Consider the following 25468-nt stretch of genomic DNA (forward strand, 5'->3'; position numbering starts at 1 on the left):
ACGGCTTTTCCTTGCACAGGGGATGCGGGTGGGCGCCTTTCTTCCAGCTCAGAAGCGTCAAATGGGCTCAGGATGCTGCTCCGAGCTATCCCACTATCCCCAAACTGCTTGTTAACGTGTCAGACAAACCTCTCCTTGTGCACTGCTTGGGATTTACAGTAGCTACTTTCCAGTTTTCCCATGATCAGGAACTTCACTGGGCTTGTCTTAAGTCATAGGCGAGTTTTGTTTGCTTCAAATAGCATGGTGATGGAGTATGGGAGTGGGTTGTGAAATCAAGATTAATTTCATGTTTATGTAAATCAAATTTGTTAGTCTCTTAATTCTGGTAATTTCCTGTGAAATGCTGTAGTTAGCAGTGAAAAGAAGTTCCTGCACACTCATTGATTTGATTTTTCTTTTCATTGAAAACTAATTGCATAGGTGGCTTATCCTTTCGTACAGTGATCAAAGCAGCTTCAATAGCTCTGATAAAATTGACAAACTTAACACTGAAGCATGGAAGAATTGCTTGAGTGAGAAGTAGTGCTGCGTTTGTGAGTGCAGAATAGAAAGTCTCCTTTCATCGAGATTAGAAAAAAAAAAATTAATGAAAAAAAACTCCTTTGCTTATTTAGCAATAAAATCTACAGTGTTCTGCAGGCTCATGCCAAATGTGTTTCTTCTCATCATTACCCCAAGAACCTGTCTTGATTTTTTTTCTTTCTTTTTAAAGGTGCTCTGCTTAGATGCCTGAAGTCACGGTCTTGATTTTCTTTCAGACCCTAACTGTAAACTAGAAGACAAGGCAGAAGATGGAGAAGTGCTAGACTGTAAGAAAAGGCCGGATGAAGGGGAGGAGTTAGAAGAAGAAGTTGTGCACAGCTGTGACAGCTGCCTCCAGGTGTTTGAGTCACTGAGTGATATCACAGAACACAAGATTAATCAATGTCAACTGACAGGTAAACAATACTTATCACTTTGTGGCTGCTCACACTGTTCTATTTCTGATTCCCATTTTCTGCTTCTGATCTCCCTCCTCCTTTCTCAGTTATTTTATTCCTGCTCTTTAATGCTTAGGTGAGACCTTTTATAAACAGATTCTGGGACGGTGTTGTACTGTAAATAGGGCACTATAAATTTCCTTCATACTGAGGGATATATGGATAATTACTGCATTGTTACTTTAAATAAAATGTGCTTTAGCTGTCTGTGTCCCAGGCTGCTGTGTGAATTTTCTAGATTTATACTGTACAGCTTTCCATACTTTGCTTATATGCCTATTTTCCAAAGTCACTTGTGAATACAGAGGGTATTTCTAAGTGGAGTTTAAGTACAGTTGCATAAAGGATGAATGTACACGATGGCACGTTGTAGATCTGGACTGGATGTTGCTTTAGTCTAATATGCTAACTACAAATGATTGTACGGTAATACGTAACTGAATGTAGAGAAAAATTAAGCAAATTGTTAGAGGGGAAAAATTAAATCTGTTTTAGCCAAGGAGCAAAACTGAGTGCTGATCAAATACTGCTGAGCTGAGTACAGCTGTGTGAATGGACCTGTAGCCAACCGGAGTTCTTCTCAAATGATTTTAGACAGCCCTCTCACCTACAAAATCATAGGAGATCTGCTGAATTTTGCTCTTTAGATTTAGTAGTTCTTTTGATGGTATGCACTGTAGATCCAAATAGACTCAATATCAGCAGAAAGACATTTTTGGTTTTTTTATTAGATGGTACTTTAGTTTTAGCCACTACCATGTAAAATGTTTTCATTTTGCAATGCTGTTATGTTAAAAACCTTTCTTTATTACGAATTTATAAATCAGGAAAGCCATCTTCCTCCTTTTGGAATGCTTTAAGACAGTGTGCGTGCGCTCATGTTTGGAGAGCTTTCTGGGTTATTTTGGTTCCAGTAGATCCGTAGGCTGGGTCCTGGCAGGATGACATAAAAGTCAAGTCTCAGTACAGCTCCTGAGGATAAAGTGTGAAAAGAAGGTGATTGGGAGAGGAATAAGCAGGCAGGAGCAGAAGAGAAGTTGACAAAGTAATGTGAATTTGCCAAATGGTTTTAATTCCAACTTCAGGTCACAGAAGATGAAGATCTGCAGCAGCAAGAAATGTTTACTTTTATTAATATATTGTTTTGCTTTTTCTTGCTTTCAAAATATTCTAGCTTCAGATACTGACAACTCAGCCGTTCTGTAATCACTCCTATGAACCTCCATAATGTATTTGTCTATATTGCTCATGGTTTTAGGCAGTATGGATGTTCTCTGTGGACTTAAAAGTTGTTTTTTGTGTTTTTTTTTTTTTACATTACCTCTCCTTTTCTTCATACCTCTATTCTTTTGCTCCTTCTATTTTGAAAAATTAGTGGTTTCAGCTTGTCTCTTCTTTCGCTCTCCCAGAACGTCTTCCCTCTACCCTCATCCTCTGGATCTCCGCTTTTCTACCTCAGATCCCATTTATTCATCCTCGTTTTTTTCCACCTCGATGTGATACGGCTGTTTCTTCTTCCTGGTTAGTTACTGCTCTCCCTCCATAGCAAAAGCCTGATTTCTTCAATCGAGTGGGTTCTCTGCTTTAATGCTGCAATCAGAATGCACTGAACAGTGCTTGCACGGTTGGGTTGGGAAACTGAAGAAAAAAAAGGAAGAGGGAGCAGTAAGTAGGAAGAGACCTGGAGCACTGCTCCTGAACGCATCGGTTCTTGCTGAGTTGCAATGCTAAATGAAGCTAAAAACAAGTACACGGGATTACTTAATTTGAGGTGCACATGTAAAGGTGGGGAAAGATGTATGGTATCAAAGGGTGGGGGAATGAAAAGGAATCTTGAAGGAAATTAAGTCCCTAAAAATACCTTTTTTTCAAGTAAACTTGTGATAGTGAATGGGTAGAGATGTTTGAAAGCTAATGAAGTGAATAAAAACCTAAACCATACATGCTCCTCAACTAAAAAATAAAAAAAAAAAGTCAGGAGTTTTAAATTTTTATTTATTAAGAGCTACCACCATGGAGTGGCAGCTGCACCTCCTTTTCTTGTCACAGTCTTCTGAAGCATGGGGGTGTTAGATAATTGCTCTGGTTCTCTCCTTTTGGAGGAGTATCTGTGAAACTAGTAGATACCCTTAGCTATTTTTCTGTTGTTGGTTTGTTAATGAAGGCAAAGAAGTTTATCAAAATTGAATTTCTTGTATGAAATTCTGTTGTTTGGGTTAGCTGTGTTCTCCTTGGAGGAGGACAGAGCGTATCATCTATCCTGATGTGTGATCTTTCCAATCCGGCCTTATCTCAGGTGCTGAAGGGTCACCTAGCCTATTTAGAAAGTTTCCCATTTATTTAAAAATGCCAAGGCTGTCAGCCTCTGAGGTTCACGTTTGAGTTCTGAAGCCCTCCAAACTCTGATTTTTCAGATGGCTGAGCAAGCTGCCACTTGTCTGGATTTTACTGAGCTTTGGAGGTGCTCTATGAGATGCTTAGGGAACTGCACTGCAAGAATTTATGAACTGTGCATGTTGACCCAGTTGTAGGGTCATTTTCCATACAGTTATACTGGGAAAATCAACAATTACATTGACGGAACAAACAGGAAGGCAGAACAATGGCTTAAGACACCCTCCAGTAAATCCCTGGAGTGTGAAACACTAGAGCTGACTGCCATAGTGTCTCGACTGCCCCTAATTCTACCAGCCTGGTAATGTGCTTGAGAATGGGGCTTGCCACTGTAGGTTCTCAAATTGATACTGGGGCTTCTAGTTTCAGCGTCTGAAAATGTTAGATGTGTTCTTCTGAAGCTCTGACACTTCAGGGGAAGGAATGAAACTGCTTTGTTGAATCTTCATTTCCCACTCTCAACCAAAGACATGAATGGGGAAAGGGAAGCCGGTTTATTAAACAGTGCCCCCAGTCTCTCGGTGTCAGTCCACCCCCACCTATTCAGAGCATACTGGAAGATGAGAGTTACTTACAACTCTGTGAGATCTACCTCTTAGGATCTTGAATTGCTGCCCTCTCGCAGATTTTTGTCAAAGGAGAAGAAAAAAGTTCTCCCCAACTGGTTCCTTCCTGTAATCTGTTGTTTGAATTGAACTCGTGTTCTTTTTCTAGAGGAGGGCATAGCTGCTCTTTTATTCTAATGTGTGTGCTATTGATCTTTTCAATTTGGGTCTCATCCAATATCCATTGAAGTCAATGAAAAGGTTCCCATTGACTTCGGTGGGGGATGGAGCAGGCCCTTCATGAGCTATTTAGTAATATTTTTTTGCTATCATCTGAAATTCTTGTACTAAAGCTTTCTCTGAAAAGGTGATGATTTATTTATGTTAATTGCTAACAAATCCTGTGATGTTTGTGAAAAACAGATAATGGATGAAGGGGGGGAAAAGCCCCCCAAAATATCTTTGCGATACTTGTAACCACTAGCAGATAAGATGCTGTACTATATTAATTTAGTCATTACAAAAGATTGGCAATCAAAATATGGTTTTAAGTGTTTCTCTCTGATGTTAATGCTTTTCTCACTCTATCCTTCCTGCAGCATTTCCATTTAATAACTCATGAGCCACTTGCACATTGTCATCCTTTAAGTCATGTACAAAAGTAAAGGACTCTGCATGATTATGAACCTGATGTCCTTCTAGTATTTGACAGTTTGGATCCCACTGCAGAAACTTGCACGCAGGATCAAGTCTGGTGCACTACTGAATCCTCAAACACACCTTCTCTCTCTACCAACAGATGGTTGAAAAAAAACTTAACCTTCTGCACTTCTGGCATATATGCTGTTACAGTTTATCACACACTTGCCCTAATCTTCTCCTACTTTGTTTATAATCTATCCTCTCTGCGCAGTGTTTTGTGCTGTTTATTTCGCCTTTCTGTTCAAACCGTCAGGGACTGTACTGTAGGATGTCTTCCCAGTGAAGGTAAGAACTGCCTTTCCTCTGACTGGCTCTATGTGTTCACAGACATACTCATCAAGCTTGGTTCTCTTGATGATCCAGTAGGTTGCTTTGGAATCAGAAGTCTTGGTCATAAAAAAAGCAGTACTGGAAAGAGGAGCATCCTGATGTGCTGCCTTGCACTCAGGCAATCATGCAGCAAATATGCCAGTCTAGGTGGCTGACTTGAATAGCTCAACAGTGATGGAGGTACTGGTGCACAGGACTGCCATCTTCCACCTGAGTGTCAGTAAACCCAGTGCATGTTGTGTGACTTCTCTACTAGCCCCAGTGGCATTGCAGGTTGTAAAACTTGTCTGAAAGCAGGCTACTGAATCATATGCGGCCCTAGCTTCAAGACTGAGGGTGATCTGAGGGAAAAGGCATGAGCTATTTCTCCATTGGGGATATTTATTTTACCTTTAGATGATTAGGTAGACTTAGTTTTATGCTTTGGGCTCTAGCTTAGTCCTAGAGCTTTGACAGGTTGAGTAAGTGTGTCAGATAGAGTTGAGAGTCATACATGTTATCCCCTGACTTGTTTCTGATGCTGACAACATTGCTTGTTACGGTTGTGTATCTCCTACCATTGAGGAGATGCAGTTCTCTTCTCTAGCTATGGTCAGAGATTCCTTTCACATGCCACCTGAAAATTATCCCAGATGTATTGGGTACCAGTTATTCTGGGTGCTACTCTCCTTCAGCACTGGTGTATCACTAGGCTGGGAACTTCTAGCCGAGTCAGTATTTCTGTGTTTCTGATTATGATCGTAATTAGTTTTCATGGGCACAATCCTCCTGTGTGGTCGATAAACAGATCATTACCTTCTTGCATGTCTAGAAGTAAGAGGTTGTGCTCCCTAACAGCTTCACAGAAAGCATGCATCACAAGCGATCACGGACTTAGCAAACAGAGGGTAATAGAGATTCCTCTGTAATGGTTTCGTTGTCTTACCTCTTTTCTCTTACTCCTAGTGCCCAGGAATCTTTCATCTTTCTGAATGAGTTGGTAATGCCAGGATCATCTCCTTCACTAGAAGACTTGAAAGCTTTCCAGGGGATTTTGTCCCAAAGGGTGAATGCTGTTCACAGTGAGACTACAAGATAAATCTTGTGAGCACTTAGCATTGTCATGGTTTGATATCCTAGCTAGAATTGCTCTTTGTGCTAGCAAGATAATCCTAGAGCTGGCCAAATATATTGCGCATCTTGCCACTGGTTTTTCAGTTTTCGCCATCTGTGTGGAAAAAAAGATACATGGCAAAGGTCCTTGGTCATTTCTGCAGAAGCAGAGAAAAATCTGAATCTGATAAAAGTGTTTCAGAGGACAAGGACCCTAAGAAGTTAAATCTCTGATGCACCAAAAGCATATTCATCAGCCTCATTGCAGCTAGTGGCACACTGCCAAGCACTGTTTGCCAAGTACAGTTACTTCACTTGAGAGAGTCACCCTGTTTCTCTTGAGAATTCCTGCACCAAGGACTGCATATGGATTTTACATTAAACAGTTATTGAATGAAAGACAAACAGTGCTTGGACTGGGGACTTAAGCTTAGGCCTCTCTTTTTCCCTAGAGGGTTTTCTACTTGCTGTTCTACAGAGACCAAAGTCTACTTTTCCATTTGCTTTGAATCACAAAATTCAGACTTCTTTTCCACAAAATGACATTGTTTGATGGAGTGAGTGGAAAGCAGACCTGCTCCTCCAGTTTTCAGTCCCAGCCAATGCACATGGTAGTTCAATGGGCTTCTTTGAGTCTGCAAGTTGTGGACTCGCATCCTTTCAGAATTAAGTGGTCCAGGACCCACATGTGCAACTCCAACTTCTTGATCGTATGGGGAATAAGGTGGTAACTTCTGCCTCTAAAGATTATGGTTTTGTCTAAAGATCATAGTTGTGAATTCAGAGAGCACTGGGAAATTGTATAGCTGTTGTGTGAGGCTCGGTTCTGTGAGACTGGGCCTCCAAGCATGCCTATTGGAGTAAGTCTGTCAATGTATTGGATGGAAAATTCCTACGTGTGACAGAATGGCCAAGGCCCGCTAAAATCCTAGCAGTATGGGGAATCTGCCAGACAGAACTTTATATGCAGAACTGTATGCTCCTTGGGAGGATAGATGAAGGTCTTGATAATTGCACTCTTAGGTGTTCATATCAAAATTCTGCATAAACATTCTTGCAGGCAGCTTGGTACTGCTCAGACGTGGAGGGAACTTCACTGCTCTGGGGCTCAAAGCTGTGAAAGTAGGCTGCATAGCCTTGTCGCTGGTTTTCAAAACCCCTGTCCTTACCTTGAGAGACAATAGATCCATGATGAATGGCCAACATGGGCAATGAGGCATAAACTCCTCCCCTTTTTGCTCAGAAACCATTAATCTCTGCTCTTGAGACTGTTAATAAGTCATAAAACTACTAGATCTTCACCTCCTGGGTGTTTTAAAAGCAGTGTGTTGCACTTCCTGAGTTGTCTGTCAGCGACCCCTTGTAAATGAAGGCAACCAATGTCTTTATGGTGGAACTGTTAGTTTTGACTCAGGGAACCCCTGTAATAAACCTGTTTGTGAACATTAACTGTAAATGCCAGAACTCCTGTTCTGTATGGAAGTGGGAGAGGAAGCAAGTGGTGGTGTCTTCCAGGGAGCTTTCAGTGCTTCCTGTCTATCTTTCACTGATCATTTTTTCCTCATTTTGATTTCTGATTTTCCTCTTCCACTAGCCTGACTTTTCCATGACTAAAAAAAGGCAGATAATTCTTGTTGCCCATACTGGCAGGGGTAGCGGTGGCTGACTTACCTGCAGTATATGTCCACCAAGGACTTCCCACTGTGTGAAGGTGAGCTCTTAGGAGAACGGCAAACTATTTTCCCAGCCCCAGCATTGTTGCAGCAGCAAGAAAACCTTTGCCTGGCTGAGTACCATGGACAGAGACGTTTCCTTGCTGGCCAGGCCGCCTGGTATGCAATGGCTGAACTAGAGATGGTAGTGCTCTCATCGGCAAGGGGTTTTGGCGTAGGCAGCCTCAGAGCGGTGCTTACTGGGTCTGGCCCTTGGTACAACTGTCTCTGAGCTGTATTTCACATGTAAATAATCTAGCAGTGTCTTTAGTGCTATTAGGGCTCATCTTGCAGCAATCCAGGCCTTCCTAGGAAGATGGAACATGGAAGCAGAGTTTGCCAAGTGCTGTTATGTGCATCAAGGTATTCGCTCCTGGCTGGAACATCACTCCAGTCATCCTGGGGCTTGGGCATCATACATTTGAACCGTGCTTTTGACTACTTCTTCTCAAAGCTTCTCTTTTGCTGAGGATAAGGATTGAGGACAACAGTATGCAGTGCTACAGGTTCAAAGACCCCATGTGCCCGTCAAGACAGAATCCGTTTTTCTGCATGGACTTAGAGGTTTAGGTAACAGCTTACCTTACTTTAGTGTCTTCTTCTTAAGTCCCACTCAGCAGTAGGTCATAGTCCTAAACTCTACCAGAGGACGTCTATGTGGTACTTTTTGGCTTAGGGCTGTGAGATCATCAATACCTGACATGCCATTGTGGGTGACGTAAAAGCAATAGGCCCCTACCCCTTCTTATTACATGCTTCGGAGGGGGCTGTGATAACATTGTAAATAATTCCTCGTCTGGCTTTCATATTACTTATTTATCAGGCTAACTGTGCCATTGTCCCTGTCTCCAAGTACTGACTTGCCCAGCTCCTTAGCTTTTTAGACTTGGTTGAACTGTCTCCCTAGCACTCTGTTGAAAATTTGCCCTAGCTAGATTCAGGACTTTGCTTTATTACATTGACAATCTGTTGCTACATTTATTTATAGCCACTGCTGGGTGTTCTAAAGGTCAAGCCGTTTCCTCAGAGAGCATTTCCAAGTGGGCAGCACAGGGTCTCTCTCTGTGTTACCATTTGGCTGCCGTGTCTTTCCCATTGAACGTTAACCTCCTTCTCTCAGTCCTCGAGTGGCGCCTCCCGCCTGTTTCAGAAGAGGGTCCAATTTCTGAGATCTGCCAGGTGATGACATGAGGTAATCCACTGACCTTTATCAAGCACTTGTGTGGAGGACGTAACTGCCAGAGCTCATTCCAGTTCTGGGAGAGCGGTACTATAATCACTATTTGATCTATGCATCTGAAATTCCGAATCCTCATTGTCCAAGGAAGACGGTTGCCTGCAGGGAAGAGGGAGGTGGGGTAGGGTAGGGGGAATCATCAGCACTGGCACATATGTGAAGAAGGAAAAAATAGTCATTACTTACCCTATGATAACTATGCTCCTTCCAATTACTGCTGTAATCAATATGGATCCCGTGGCCAAGCTTGTCTTGCTTTTCACTGTCCTTAGCAATACAGACTTTGAATTGTAAAGCTGCTGCTGATACAGGGTCGTAGCTACCCTGACCTTTATTCAGTACAATGGGAATTCATGTGTGTGATTCTAATAGACACACTATTAAAAATAAAGTGATTGAGTCTTGCATGCATGCACATATATACACCTACAGTCCATATTGACTACGGTGTTTTGGAGAGTCAGTTACTGTAAATACCTGTTGTTTATTACATGCTTCTATTTTTCCGGAATATTTATAATGTATTGTCAGCGTATTACAAATTGTGTCTTGTTGCCATGACAAATTAGTCTTTTTAAGCAGTGAATTTCCCGCACCTCCTAAAATTATTTTCTTGAAATACTTGCTGTTTTTATTATTGGTGCTTGCTTTAATTACCATTTAGAAATGAACAGAATGGGAGGTACAACAGATTATCATTACTTATATGTTCAGCAGTTAAATTCATAGCTTGAAAGCCAAGTGTAACAAAATGCCCCACAGCTCTTTAACACTTTGCTTAATGTAGTTGTAGAAGAACCTTAATTCATGTTTATACAATCAGCTGTAGAGTATTAAGGCTTCTGGGCGATATGGTGGCTCACTAACACACCACCTCTATGGGCTCAGTTTATCCTTTCAAACGTTGTCTGAAGGGTGTAAAAAACCTCTCTCCTTATGAAAAAGAGGACTGTTGGAGGGGAAAGGTCCTTAAAGAGACTCTGTTCCCTGTCTGGTCTTGGCATAATAACCTGGCTATGACGGTCGTAAAACCACTGCTGCTTCCGTACTGTGACTCTGTTAGAAGGAATAGGGTAAGACAAAGAGAGAGCACATCTTACTTCACCCAGGATGTTCTGAGCTATACCTTGTGCTTTTTGAGAAAGGCACCTATTGTATTAAATACTCTATTGTGGAAATCCATTGTGATGTTCAGATAGAAATTTAGCCCTGGCATAGGGTGAGCGTAGCACTTTCAGAAAATGCTGGACCCTGCAGCCCCTTAAAGCTCCTCTGTTTTTTACAAGACACCAGATATGCTGTTAATCCCAACCACTCTTCCAAAATGACTGATAGTTGAGGCAAGCTCTTTCTTAATGTGAACCCTTAATATTCCTAATTTTATATCCCTGTACTTGTTCTAAGAGGTCATAGTCCTTAGCTGGGGCTATCATTTGGGAATGCTGTAGTGTAACTGAAATCTATGACCTCTTAATAAGCACCAGGAGAAAGAGATGGGGATCGTTCTACAACATGCCCTGGGGGTGCTTTCCCTTCAAGAAGGCAAGCTGGAACTGTTCAACTTTTTTCTTTCTTTCAGTTTTTTACCTTCAGGGGGAAATTGATCGATTTGGAGATGATTATTCCATAATCTCTGAATTTTTCTTCTTCTGCACTGCAATGGGAACTCCTTGAAGTTTAAAGGGGTTGTGTCTCCTGTGTGCACTGTGGAATGAAACCAAGGAGTTTATGGGGACAGCAGTTCTCTTAGCGCAGTTACTGCATTAGTAGGCAAGTTTGGAACTAAAATACCAGGAGGGTCTTGGACAGAAAAGGGTAAATTTTTAGTTTAAATTGGCTGACTAAGCATGATCACTTCGCTCAAAGGATGCTTCATTTGGGATTTATTTTGGGTTAAGGAAAGTGGGGTTTTCCCAGAAATGTGGATGCATAAAAGACATTTTAGAATAGAGACTTACCGTGGGTGAACTGCAGCAAAGTAGAAAAGTTAAACTGAGAGTCAACTTCTAAAACACTCAAACTTGACAAGTTTGACCGATTTAAAAATAATATGAAAAGTTGGAACTACATCTATGAAATTTTAGTTTAAATTTACTCTTAATAGAGCTAAAACAGCGAAAGGAAGTGACTTAATATTTTTGTCTGTAATATTTTTGAAGTATATAAAATACAGTATGTCATTTTGCCTGTATGTATATAAGCAAGGAAGGCATGCGTTCAGGACAGGGAATGAACTGAAGCGCTTCAAAATGTGTTTAGAAATGCAACTCCTTGTAAGCTAGTGTCATGGACTGGCATTTCATCGATACGTATAATATATGGGAGGTTTTTTTAATTTCCTAAAAATACCTGTCACTAGTTTATTGCCTCCCTAACTGTGACCAGAGCTGGTGTCTCTCGTTTGTTTTAGTGCTGCATCCCAGCAGGAAGCACAGCCTAATGACTGGAGGAAGGTTGGGTGACTCATGCGGGGGAGGCTGGAGAAGGGTCAAGTTTTTCAAGTACTTTGCAAATCTTCTACCAGCTGTAAAAGCAATAGATAGGGAAATGAAACGGCACTTGCTGATTTACCTTTCTCTGACAAATGTCAGTTTCAGCACGTGAGTGCATAACACATCAGTTTTACTGTTAACACATAAATTAACATAAATATTTTTTCATATGTATGCATTTATTTCTTATTGCTGTTAACTGACTTCAGTCTGTGGCCAGAAGTGATGCTTGGATTTTTGCAAAAAGAACTGAGTGTGTTTGATCTTTCCTGTACATTCAGTTTCTAAGCAACACATCCTTTGTCCTGAACTATTTTAATATGTCAATAACCGTAGTTTTCTGTATGATTCTAATTATTTTTCTAAACTGCATTTCAAATGCTTAAAACACTTTTAATGTTTGCTTTTTCTGTAATGTTATGTTTAGAATATTTTGCATTACAGGACAATCTTTCTTCTCCCAAGAATCTGTGTAGCCTGACTGGAGAATGTTTTTTCAATTTATGTCCATCAGTTGCTGGTTGTAATCTTTGCTTCACTGAGAACAATGGAAATGTCATTATTATGTTCGTGGAGGGCAGGATTTCTACTAGTGAGTTCACGTACTCGTTAGATTGTATTATTGCTCTCAGGATTTTTCTCTGTGGCACTCAGGTCTCTGCCTTTCCAACACTCTTTATCATTTCAAAATACTCAGCACTTAACAAACTTACTTCCAAATAGCACTTCCCAAAGAAGTGACAGGCTGTGATATTAACCCTATAGTTGCAAGCACTTTTCCATGGCGGGTTAGTCTGAAAGTAGAAAAGCTTTCCCTGTCTGCCATGATGCCAGATGCTTTCAAAAGCAGAGGCTGAGGAAATGGAAGAATGCAGTTTATCTCATTAAAAGTAGATACTGCCTCTTTTGTGACCCTCTCCACCTGGCATTGTCTTTGATTTTCTCTTGTTATTTGGTATGCTTATTCTTGCTGCCGAGGCTCTGCTTTTCTCTCCTGTTATCTTTATACTTTCCATGCTCTCACTGAGTGTTTCTGGAGGTGTGCTTTTATTTCTATCGCCTTTTCTGCTATCAGCAGGTCAGGTATCCCTGCAGTTCTCCCTTTGGCTGAGAAGGGTGGAGCTGATTTTCTCTAGTGCTGGAGTATCCCACTGTGTCTCTCCTTCTTGTCTCTTCTCCCTTCTTTTTCACTCTTCACTCTTCTACTGTTTGTTCCCTTTTTGCCTCTAGGATCTCCAGAATAGTGCTACTATTCCCGTTGGGTACTTCAGCAGGAACAGCAGACTGAAATTCACTCAGTATACTTAGTTTCATTCTACAGCCTCTGCTGGGCTAACTTTACACTGCTTTTTATAGGAACCAAGAGCATAGATGCAGTACACTCAGGTCTACAGCCTGTCTTGTTATTTGCGCAGTCATCCATTGCGACAGTCCCATTTTCTTGATTTTATCACTATTTCATTAATTTTTATAAATGCTCTGATTTCTGTCTGATGTTTCCCTAGGAATATACCATGGTGAATACCACTGAAAATATCATAAAATGTTCCCAAATGGTAGGAACATTTATTCCTCACAGCATGGGCAAAAGAGTGTTTGATATTCCGCAGAGCTTTTTTTTTTTTTTTTTTCCCCCCCCCCATCTTTCAGTGCAGGCATATTTGCCCCCTATGTATTGCCGAGGAAGAGTTTGTATATGCTGAGTTGGCTTCGTGAGAGGCTATTGCCTTTTCTGTTGCATTTCAATTATTGGCCAGTGCCAAAAGTGCTTCAAAATTACTTGTGTAGTTCTACTCTATGGGCATGGAAAGAGGCTCAATACAAATTAAAGGTTAAATTCTACCTATTGCAAAATGTCTAGGCTTGGGTACAAAATCAAAGATGATTTCTGTATGCTGTGAGTCCCACAGTTTTTTTTTTTTTTGGTTTTTTTTTTTTCATGTTTTTGAAACTGCACCTCAGTGGATCTGATGTTGTGAGGGTGCTGAAAGGGGCTAACTGATGTAACTGATGAATAAATACATGTTCACTGTGCCAGTATTGCTTCTTGCATGTGGGGCAAACCTTACGTCTGATATGCCTGTAAGACTCGTACAATGCCTCTCTATGCTCCAAATCTTTTGTACAACTGTTTATCTACAACGCCATGAAATGTAGCCAGCTCTGCAGAACACAGCAGCTAAGATCCATGAGACGTAGTAGGGGGAGACAGGAAGCTCGGGCCAAGAATAATGTGGCAAACCTCCTGCTCTTGTGAAAAATGCCACAGGATTTCTGCTGTCCGCAAAAAGCAGAGATTGCACTCCATTTTTTTAAGACCTAATAGGTGGATTATTTCGCACGTGCATTGCCAGAAGTGGCTGATGCTTTGTGTTTCAGGTGAGCGGTACTCATGGGAGTTGCGTGTTTCAAAATGGTATCGCTGCTCCTTGTCACTCCTTCATTTCAGACGTAACTGGCAGCACAAACCCCATTATCAACCATGGGGAGGCCAGCTGTGGTAACCCAGCCATGGCTGGAGAAGCTGTTCCCACTCTTGCATGGGTTTTCAGTGCCACACCATTCTGAACCATGGGGTCGAGGAAGCGCCTCAGGGTAGTGTTTAACCCTAACGTCATATCCTGGCCCTCCCTTTTCTCCCTACCTCTGTTCTCTGGGAGTTCTAGCACAATATTTTGACTTGTGAGCCCAGAGGGTTGACTGTGTGGCAGACACTTAAGGTAATTATGGGCTTACTTATACATTTTACTGTCAAATTACGTAATTTTCGATAGAGGGCATAATGTATGCTTTCTAATACACACTCTTTGAGGCTTGGGGTTCTGCCTCTTATTAGATAGCTTAAAAGTCAAACCACGTGTTGTAACAGACCCTGGTACAATTGCTATGAAATGTGTATAGCATTCCTCCCTTTCCTTCCATAACATTCTAGGCTGTATTAATGCAGGATGCTCTGTGGAAGAAAAGGTTGGATTTGAAATCTTTTACTGTAATATGTGGAATGTGTTTACTAAACCGTGGAAGCTATTAGGGGTACAGGAAATGTTGCGTATTTAGGTAGTCAGTATGCTCTTAGTGAATCGAGATGTGGAATAATCATTCTTCCATCAGCCAAGTGTAGTAAATGTGGTTTGCAAACTGAATGTTATTTGCATAGTTTATAGGCCTGCCAGCTATTCTCTTAACTATGAAGTATATGTTTTTATCAGAACGGCATGTCTGCTTTTGAGGAAGGGGAATGGGGAGAACAGAGAAAGACATGCTTTACAAACAAATGAAAAAGAAAATGAATTATTTTGCTATTGACTAAAATTAGGTTTTGATTAAACATTGCAACTGCATTTGGTGACAGTGAAACTGAAGAATTTTTGCTTTGAGTGTAAAAATGGTTCTTAGCATTTCCTGTGCTCCTATGGAATTGACTCTCTTTTTGAAGGGAAAAGACTTTTTTTTTTTTTCCAGAAAACATCTTTTTCTATAAAAAGGTGTTTTAACTTTTGACTGTCTGTAAGTAGTTCATTATATTATCCTCTTTCTACTTCTTCCTTATACATTGTTTAACATGCTGGATAAAAGGTTCTTCTTTCTTGCTGTTTCTCAATAAGCAGTTAAATCAGATTGAAAGAAGAATCTCTGTGAGTTGCTTAGATTACATTTTAGCTTTAGAGACATGGCTCCAATATAGGACCTATTAGTTTCTTTTTGTATTGTAGTATTTGCCTAAAGGTGTTTTATGTTAAAAATCCAATATAGCTATGTTGTATGTTTTTATTCAGAATATGATTCGCAATTAACATTTTTGCTAGCATTTCATCTGTGACGAACATGGGCAGTCTTTGTTACTTTTTCCTCAATAAATGATCCATTATTTCTGAGATGCAGAAAGTGTCTCTTTTCATACATGGATAACTAGCCTACACCCGTGAAATGTTTCTAAAATAATGTGTAATATTACATTATTGTTTAAGTAAGGACTGTAGCATTCCCCTTTCCCAGACCTTACAAGCATAATCTGGCATACAGTATTTTACTAAGCACAAAGACTATCTGTGCAAAATGCCTGCAGGATCTCATAGTTCTCCCCTCTATTTCTGTTTTCTTTTTAACGTAGACCTGCCTCATATTTGTGTAGTTCAGTTGAAGTTCATGCAGTGAGTGGATTTATTGTTCAAAGATGGATAGCTAAGTTAAGTTACTTCACCTTAAAATTTGAAACTCCTAAACTGTTCCTATAAAATGAGTCTTCATATGTTCTTTGGCATGATTCTTCTGTATGCAGTCTGTACTGTTTTCTATGAGCTAGAGCAGGAAGAGGGAGAGAATCAAATGAATCAAATGCCTTTTTTCCAACCAAAGGCTTTGTGATTCCCCCCCCCCCCCCCCTAAAATTAAACCACTACTTAAGCCTACTTTCTAAATATTCAGTGCCATGTCTTTCTAACTTTTTGTCTCCTCTCCCCAGTTTTCATTTATTTTTTGAAATTCTTGCCTTTCTTCCTTTCTGTATTACATTTGTTGACAATATGGAAAGCTTTTGGTGGAACAGGAAATGGTGTAGCTGTGTGTTTGATCTGCTGATTGTTTTTGTTTGCTTGTTTGTTTTTGTATAACTTACTGGAAGTAAAAATCCCAACACCAGCCACTAACATTTCTCAATTTCAGATAGAACAGATATCATTATTCAATACGTATTTGAGGAAGAAACTGGGAAAATGATTCTACTTGATTGCTGATAAGCAAATTAATGCAAGACATTGCTCCTTTAAGAATAAAATAAGTTTAAAGTCCACTCATTTCTTCCATTGTTAATCCATGAGTAGATTTTAAGCTGCTTAAAACTACTGATCCTGAAAAGCCAGCCTACGTTGAAAGTAGGTACAGCGAGTGAATGTGGAGGGGACCAGGTGATAACAGATGAACTGGACAAATTGGACACTCACTTTTCATAAGTAATTACTTACAGTTGGAGTCCTCTGCTTCACGCAGATAATTAGGAACTTCAGTGTCTTCATTCGGAGAAAGACACTTTCTTGTTGTTGTTTGTGTTTTGTTTTGTTTTTTAAATAATTGGGAACTTTACTTCCATTTTGCAGTCAGTGGTGAAGAACTGTTATTGAGTGTGTCTCAACTCTTTGCTGGCTGGGGTTTAACTCCCAACGAGACTGTATCTTTTTGCCTTACAGTCTTTGATGTATTTATCCTCACAGTAGCTCAGTAAAGTTGGGAAGATCTAAGGGTGCTTAAAAATTAAATAATTAAAAAAAAAAAAAAAAGAGCTTAATCACTTAAGATGGGATATAGGTGTTTGCATCCAAAGTTGTGACCCTGAAAAACTGCTCAGCTGTTACCACCCCTAAAAGACACTCTTCTGGCACAGCTAATGGTTTCTTGTCTCATCTTGAGTGTTGAAGTACCACTGTTTTCTCTAAGCTACAGGAGAATAAAGAAATTAGTCCCACACTGAAAAGAGTAAACTTCAGACTAGAATTTAACTTTACAGGTAAAGGTAAGTAATTTCACAGAATATTAACCTTCTCCACATTGCCTCATTCTTTTGACCATCCCACAACCTAATGCTTTCCACATCTTGTTCCAGACCATCAGTGAAGGAAACTTTTGCATATGGGGGGAAATGATATACCAGGGGGTTGTCGTTCAGGAATGTTCCACTTCCACATTTGGGGCATTAAGATGTGCAACCTCTTTTAAAAGAAAATGTAACATTCATAAGACTGATAATGCTAATTCTGCCTTGCTTGTTCAGGTTGCTCTTAAATAGCATCATGAGATTCCAGTACAGGAAAATGCTGCTGGAGATCCTCTGGAGAGGTGTGAGGAATAGAGGATGTGAAGAGGAGATTCTTTGTTTGGTGGTGTTCTCATTGTTGATGATCCTATTTTTTTCCATTGGCTTAGGTGTGAAATGGGGATATATGACATTCCAGAGATGAAATTACTGGTACAAAGCAGAACTATTGATTTAAATAGAATTGCAAGCTATCCTTTTCCATATACACTAGTTATGTCAGTTAATAGTGTTACAGAGAAGCAAGTTGTGGTGCATGCACACACTACCATTCATTTCCACAACAAATTTCCATGTAGCTGTAATAGTGTTGAACTAGTTTCCACATTTGGGACACATTTTCCCACATTTGGAACACAGAGTGAAGACTTCTGACTCTCAATTTAGGCTTTGTGGAACCTGACTGGGAAGTGAAATCTGGAGGTATAGAACTTGCACCAGCAATGCTTTGCTACAAGTTTATATATTGATTTAAACTGCTGGGTCCTATCCATCAAAGCTTCTATTTCAGAAAATATTTTCAGGGAATATGTCTTTTCAAAAGGCATAGCAGTCCCTTAAAGAAATTGCTGCTATTTATAGAATTGTATTCAGAAGTGTATGTTTTATTTGAGATCTCAGATTCTGATCTCTGAAACTCCAAAGTAAAGGATGAGGCTTTAATGATCAGAGGGCAGCATCTGTTAACGCTAGCTGTTGTGCCTATTTATATATCATATAAATTTGCTCAAATGATTTGAAAATAGGCATGCATAAATGTATACCCAACATTTAGTTTACTGACCATAATATACTACTCATTAAAACAACATTATGACTTGCAAATGGATTTTCAGTCTAAAGAATTTTGCAGCGTAAAATGTCTTCTGCAGAAGAAATTAAAGGATGGTAAATTGTGTAAGCAAGGTGGAGTGGAGAACACGCTTGCTAAACTCCTTAATTGCTGAATAAATATCTTAATAGCTGAAAGGATGCAGAGGTGTCTAAGACCCATGCCACTTTGCAGTGAAAGTTAACAAAACAGTTGTCTGTTCCCCCTATTCCCACCACTGCGCCGGCTTTATTTATGAAACTATTTATGAAAGAGTTTAATATTGGCAGGAATAAATGTGACCAGATAAAACGGTGAACAAGACTGTATCTCTGTGCTTTTAAGGGATGCTGAAGGCAGAATTAGCATCCAAAATGAGGAAATAGAACTTGGAATTTCAGTGTAATCACTTAAAAATACTCCACAAACATGAACCTTTTATTGAAAAGTAGTGATTAGGTATCACTGTGGCAGCCTTCTTCATCTTTTTAATTGGTGTTACCTGCTGATGCTTGCTATAGTAAGTGAAGAAGTAAATACCTGAGGAAGGGGCCATGTGCTCAATGTAATAACCAGATTAATTTAGGAAACTAAGATGAATCTGTTTAGGAACACTTCATTCATAATATATGACTCTACTGAAGTAGAGGAAGGCTGTGCACAAGCAGATAAGGGACATTCAGGCCCCTGTAACGTTGAAGTTACCCCAAATTTTCCGTTGTGGTCTGCGTATCAAAAGGGAAGAGGGCAATGGGTGATTAAGAAGATCTTATTGCGTAGGATGGAGTAGAATGGATCACAGCACAAAGACCCTTGCAGTGGTGAGCAGTAACTGTGTTAGGTCTGTATTGTACAGTGTGAGATCATGCAGAGATATGTTAGCTTACGTAGATACATTAGATAGGAGAGTTGCATTAACTTGTGAGCAAATAACGCCTTTCTCAGGATGCTGCTTCAGTTCCAGGGCTGGCAAGATCCCCAGTAGCTTGGGTGTTTTTACTTCCTTTAATGCACATTGTGGATGTGCCAGGTCTGTGTATTTGATTTGCAAAGGGCAGAAATGCACTGGTTTTAAGTCAGTTGTTGATGTTGTATGTTGTCTGGGTAGCGTGACAGTCCTTTCATAGAGTCAACGCTTTGAAATATGAATTTCTGTAGTTTCGCACCTGTGTCCTCTGAACCTGGCAGGTGACTGAATCCAGGAGACAGAGGCTTTCAGTCACTGCAGGCAGAGGTGTAGTTAACTTGAAAAGTTTTGCACAGTCTGTTGAATTTTTGTTCACTACTGGTCCGCTGTAAGCGAGGCATGTGTACAGCCACCTTTCTGAACAGGGGAAGAGAATTCAGTCTGTTAGCAGTACTTCTGTGTGTCACACCCTCATTACAATGTGTTTCATTTTGTATTCCATTTTTCCTTGTTAATTTGATCCTGTCAGTAGTTAAAACCAGGTAATTTGATCCAGAAATGATGTGAATCATCTATGGAGAATTGAAGCCTACGGAAATTTAACATGAAAGAGAGACCTGTCTTGCACCTGTTTTTCTGCACTGGTATACAGTGACCCTAGAGAAGTTAAACAAGGAATTTTCTTTTGAAAGAGAAGGCAGAAATTCTGCATGATATTAAGGAGAAAAGAGCCTCAGGGAGGATCTTTCAATCACTGTGAGCTGACAAAATGCTCCAGAGCAGCACAGTCCACTTTTAGTGTCACGTTGAAGAATGGAGACACAGTTCAAGGGTGTGCTGTTAGTATCGCCAACCCAAACTTCGAGCGTACGTGTGATGGAAAGGACCCTGCTGTAGACAGCTAGCTCAGCTGCCCAGTGCTAGTAACTTGAGAATACTTACAGGTCTTTTCTTCAGATCTTATTGAGGAAAATTCAAATCATTGATTTATTTATCATTATTTTTAAGCTCGAGCACACTGACTTTTTTATAAATATAGAAAACCAAAACAAAGGAGAATAACCTGGTGAAGTATAGGTACTGCTGCCATCTTTATTATTATCCTGTGCCTCACTCAGGTGGTGTTCACAGTTACCTTTACTGCTATCAGACTTGTGCCTCGAGGACATCTACAGTGCTCATGAGACGAGGCTTTATGGAGCAGGCTCGCACAGCACTCTACTTCAGAAATGAAGTGATTGCTGGCCATAAGAAATCAAAAGGGAGCATTACATTACTTCCCACTGCAAATGTGATCTGGACCAACAAGCTGTAACCTGCACTGACAAGAAAATTAGCCTTGCCACTGTATTTTAAGGGGGAAGAGCATTTTGGGGTGAGATGTAAGGCAGTTTCCGTCTGGAATTGTGGGTGATTGCCATATTAACAGAGGCAGGGTGAAGCTCTGGAGTGGGAAACCACAGAATGGTTCTAGTTAACAACTTTTTGAGACATCCATGTGTAATTAATCAAACGTGCCTTTTGTCTGTTTGAAAACAAAGTAAAGGAGATGGACTTCTACATGGTTCTCAGTGAAGGAGATAATCTTGGTTCACCAAGTATAATATAAAAACAAGGCATTTTTGATGTCACGTGCTGTAATGAATGCTTGATTTTGGCTGTCTGAGGAGAACATGCCACCCCCAGCCACACCACCTGAGTATGACACCTGCAGCTTTTCCAGGACTGAAGAGGCTGAGCAATCTATTTTAAGGGAGGAAGAGCAGGTGACACCTCAAGTTGTGACAAAAAGCCTTCTGTGAGAACAAATAAATGTCTTTTTTTTTTTTTTTCCAGTTTACAAAACTGTGTCTGCCAGGACTTGTAAAAATGGGAGCAGTAATCAGGATCAGTATGCAAATGCCACATAAACTGTCCACAATTATTCCCTACCTCAAAGGTAGCTTTCTTTCTCTTTTTCGTTCCTCCTCTAGCACATCTTAGCCAAAACACAACCCACACCAAATTAGTTCTGCAGCATTAAGGCTGACAGATCTAAGCTGTGATAAAATACGGGAAATAGATTTTATACAATTAGAGATTTTATAGAGGGCACCTAACAGCTTTTCAGGAGCTAACCATGGGTGAGTTCTTTGAGTAAAGTCCCTCGGGAAATCTGTCCTATGTCATAGGTAGGCCCCAGGTTAAGTAAGACTAGTGGATAAGAGCAGCACTGCAAGCTGTGGCTGAAAGGTATCTGAGGGTCAAAGTGGATGATACATCAGACCATGAGAGCCATCATATTGCTCAGGAAGATTGCTTGGCCATTGGCTTTTTCTGGATAGCTAAAAACACAAAAGCCCAGCAGGCCCACAGCATGCTACCACAGGATTCAGGCACATTTGCCCTTCTGTAAAGAGTCAGCGTGGTGTTTCTGTGCCTCTGGGAACTAACTGTGACTCACTGCCAGTATGCTGGACTGTCGGATGGCTCGCCTTCCCCTAAATCATGGTCCTGGAAAAACACACACAAATCATTCAGTGTCATAGACAGAAATCCGAATAATGGTGAATCTGCCGGCCATTTCTTCCTGTACGCAGTGACCAGGAAGGATGATGTCAGGAAACTGTGGTACCCCACAAGAAAGCACTCTTGGGTGAACTAGCAGTAGTCATCTTAGGAGGAAAACAATACATGGAGTCACTGTATGACTCCATACATTATTTCCTCCGTGCCCATGGGACCACAGATGAGTCAGCAACAGTTCATGGTTTGTAGTAACAAAAGTAGCTGACAATTGTAACAAAATCAGTATGGATGCTTGGGTCTCATCCAGGGCCAGCGGGAGGTTCTCAACCAACAAAGCCCATGCAGTCTAGTCTATCAGGACATCTGTTGCTTATGAGGGGAGTGATGTAAACAAAGAACAGCCCTTTCTTCTTGTTTTATCTGCTCATTAACAATGTGATGCCTTGTGAACCATAAACATACAGTGCGTGTTGGTTACTGCCTTTGGTGCTGATTACACTGCTGTCGGAGAGGAAGTCTCCTGTTTTCAGATCCTTGCAGCCTTGTTTCATGAATAGAGGCCGGGAGCAGGCCTGAGGTGACCAGCTATCCTAGGGTACGGGCCCGCTGCTGTCTAGCTTTCACACTCTATCAACAGCATAACATTGGAGTGTCTCCGTCACGCTGAAAGCTGTAAAGCCTCTACTGATAGACAGGGAGCCACGGCTATACTGGGCTATACAGATGATACTGAGGCTGTCACCAAAATGTCCTTGCAGGAGCAGGGTATTTTTAAAACGAAATTTTGAAAGGATCATGGGAAGCAAGTGTTGCCGTACTGCAGAGGAAAGGTCTCTCGCACCTGGTGGGAAAATTCCTTCCCTGAACTCCTTCTCGGGTGATTGATTTAACCCTCTGGGTGTGGGTAAACACAACCAGCAGGTACCCGGGGTGAGGGGAGAGCGTCCCTCGCGTGTTTTGTGCTAATTGTGGCCAATCTCTTTTGCTCTGTAAGAAGATAAGAAAAAAGCCTCAGAAGTCAAGTTATGCATCAGAGACAAAAAGAGGAAAAAATCCTTCTTGGTTCTACCAGTTAACTCCCTGAATCATGGAAAAGAATGGAGAGACAAACAAGAGTAAGTCTCTTTTCAAGCCCCATCTCGACTCTTGTGCCCAAGCATACGGGAAGATCAGGCACTTCGCACCCTCCTCCTCCAGACAAGTTCCAGCTAGATGAGCAGAGCAAGTATGGTCTGAGAGAGAGTTTGTATTAGGCATTTAGGGGAGATGGGACCAAATTGTCCCTGACTTTCAGCGTCATGCGGGACCTACCCCTTTACCAAATTCCTTTGAAAAATCCTGTTGCATCATTCTCCTTTATTCACCATGTGGTACCCAGGTTTTGCTGTGGTTTGCATAATAATTTGAAAGCAAACGGCACCATAATCTTTAGAGGGTTAAACGTTACCTTCAGTGATTGCGCGTGAGTCCCTTCGACCCCAGGAAGTCTTCTGCCCATGCCAGAGTAGGGAGTACAGCTTTGTGTCTTGCAGCCCTCAGGCAGTAGTTAGAATTTGTTCTAATTAATGGAGTCTCTAGTAGGAATTATTCTGTATTTCCCAAGTACGCAACCAATGAGTTCTTCTGCTGGTTCGTTCTTCTGTTTTAATAGGGGTTTCAAACATTTCCTCTAGGCTTTCGGAGGAGAAGTCGTATTGAGTGCATTATTCAGTATTTTAGGCTGCGCTCATCATTGCGTTCTTTGTAATCAAAGCACCTTTTTGGTTATTGTGTATATTCATAAACTACAGACAGCATAGATTTGGCTGCTTTTCCATAGCCACTCAGAAAATTGTAAGCAAAATTGCTTTTCATTTTGCCTGACAGCCAGTTTTAATTTTATTCATCATTTTATCAGATTATATAACATTTCTGTTGTCTGCAACTGTCTTCTCACTGCTTTCCTCTCTCTTCCTTTTTTCCCCCATTATGTTTATGCTGAAAATATGAAAACAACAATAAAGAAGAGGCCAATAATAGCTTCTTGCAGTAAAAAGGGCTTATTAAAAGGATATTTTCTGCCTGGGTGAAAAAATTCCTTGAAAATATCATAAATACTTTATAACACACAGAGCTACACTTTTATTGTCTTCAGAAGTTGATTGTCTAGATAAGCCATTTAAAAAAAAAAATAAACACAAAAATGTCATATTTAAAAAAAAAATTAGGTGAGCTTTCTTCACAGTCCAATTAGGCGGATTCCAGATGAAACATCAAAAAAAGGATTAAGTAACCATACAACATGTGAGCGCTTTTAAAATCAGTCTGATGACAAAGCAGATACACTTTCATTTTCCAGAAAAATTGCTAATACTGTAACATCCAATGGGCTTGGTTTTATTACATGTTTACAGGGCTCTTCATTGTGGTCTCAGCAATATGAAGAGCTCTGCAAGCATGCAATAAAAACCGAGCAGACTTGATGTTAGCACTGTTCACTGGTGTCCCTTGTAGCAGGGAACTTCTGTTTAAATAACCACTGAAGGTTTGTGGCGTGCTCCCTAACCTTGGATCCAAATGGTAAGGAGCAGAAGGAGGATCTTTCTAGTAAAGTTTTTAGAATGTTTTCTTTTCTATAAGTACATAAAGTCTTTTATTTAAGATATCCAAGATTTGCTGGTAAGGATGATTCATAACTGAAGTCCAGTTTTCCTTTGGGATTAGGCACCAGTGTTTGTTTTTTGTTTTTCTAGCATAGCAACTGAATTTCATCATTCATTTTGTCATTTAGCAATAGAAGACAACTTCACCAAAGAAGCTCACAGTACAAGTAAAATTGGAAGTAAATGGAAGCCATATGTTGTTTCTATAATTTCCAAGGTTAAGAAAAAGCTATAGTTCTGGCTATATGATTTTTAATGGGGAGAGAAGTACACTTTGTTATCAACAGCCTTGACTTTTTAGGGTTTTAAAAAATAGTTATTTATTTTGTTAATGGTAGTTTGAAGAACGCATTATGCCCAAAGTGTTCAGAGCAAGGTTGTTGCCTGGCAGTAATCCATTTCTTAACTTATGTACAACTGTGGAGTTATTAATGCTAGTCAGGTTATGTGCAAGGATTCAGGAAAATTCTTTATTCCTCATTGACTCCTGACAGTTATTGTACCTAGGAACTGGGTAACGTGTTCTGAAGTGAGCAATTATGGAAATGTTTACTTCACTGGCTGCATGTAAATGTGTGCAGAGAATGTACCAGAATTTTTCCTTGGGGGTATTTAATTCTCTCCAGGGCAATGAAAATCAAATGATTTCTTTTTTTTTTCTTCTTTTTTTTTTTTTTCCAAAGCTGGGATGTTTTTTTTAAGTGCTATAATGCAGCTGAATAATGATGAATGCAGTAGACAGAAAAGAAATATAGAGAGAACTACCAACAGATCTGGAAAACAAATTTTAAGGTGGAAGCTAAAACCAAAAAGGAAAAAAGGGGCTAGGGACCAAGGGAAGGCTTGTGACAGATTCAGGTTTTCTGGAAAAAGGATATAAAATGGATACTCTAGTATTCAGGAGTAGTACAGTGCATGTAGTACATCTGTTTTTTAAGAACATAAGCGATTGGCTCAGTATTGTTCACATCGGAGGGCATCACATTTGCTTGTTAATTAAATGCAGTACCAGTACCTACTGTCCCTGAACAGTTGGGGAAAAAAAATCCCAGTATGTATACGTATCTGTGAAATTTCTATAGATGCAAGTGGATCTCATGCAAATTACAACCGGATTGTTACTGCTGCTTTTTAATGCCTCTCTATCCTAGTATTTCACCACTACTCCTATGTAGCCATTGAGAAAAGGAAACTGGTTTACTAAAAGCCGAATGTATAGCTTTTTAGAGAAATTGAATGGGATGTTTTCATCGCTGAGATATTTTTTTAAAGCCAACTCACTCTGTAAATGTCCATTAAGGTCAAAT

The 25468-nt window shown here is 40.3% G+C and overlaps 1 protein-coding gene across 11 annotated transcripts in view; it reads left to right on the forward strand.

Annotated features, from left to right (window-relative positions):
- ZNF521 (zinc finger protein 521) overlaps positions 1-25468 on the forward strand; it is a 231772-nt gene that overhangs the window by 23180 nt on the left and 183124 nt on the right. For all 11 annotated transcript variants that reach the window (XM_083821822.1, XM_083821825.1, XM_083821826.1 and 8 more), the window contains one exon: positions 762-941. In XM_083821822.1, coding sequence (XP_083677948.1) covers positions 762-941 — 180 coding nt within the window. The remainder of the gene's footprint in view (positions 1-761; positions 942-25468) is intronic.

Source organism: Anser anser (assembly GCF_964211835.1).
Source record: "Anser anser genome assembly, chromosome: 2".
Lineage (NCBI taxonomy): Eukaryota > Metazoa > Chordata > Aves > Anseriformes > Anatidae > Anser > Anser anser.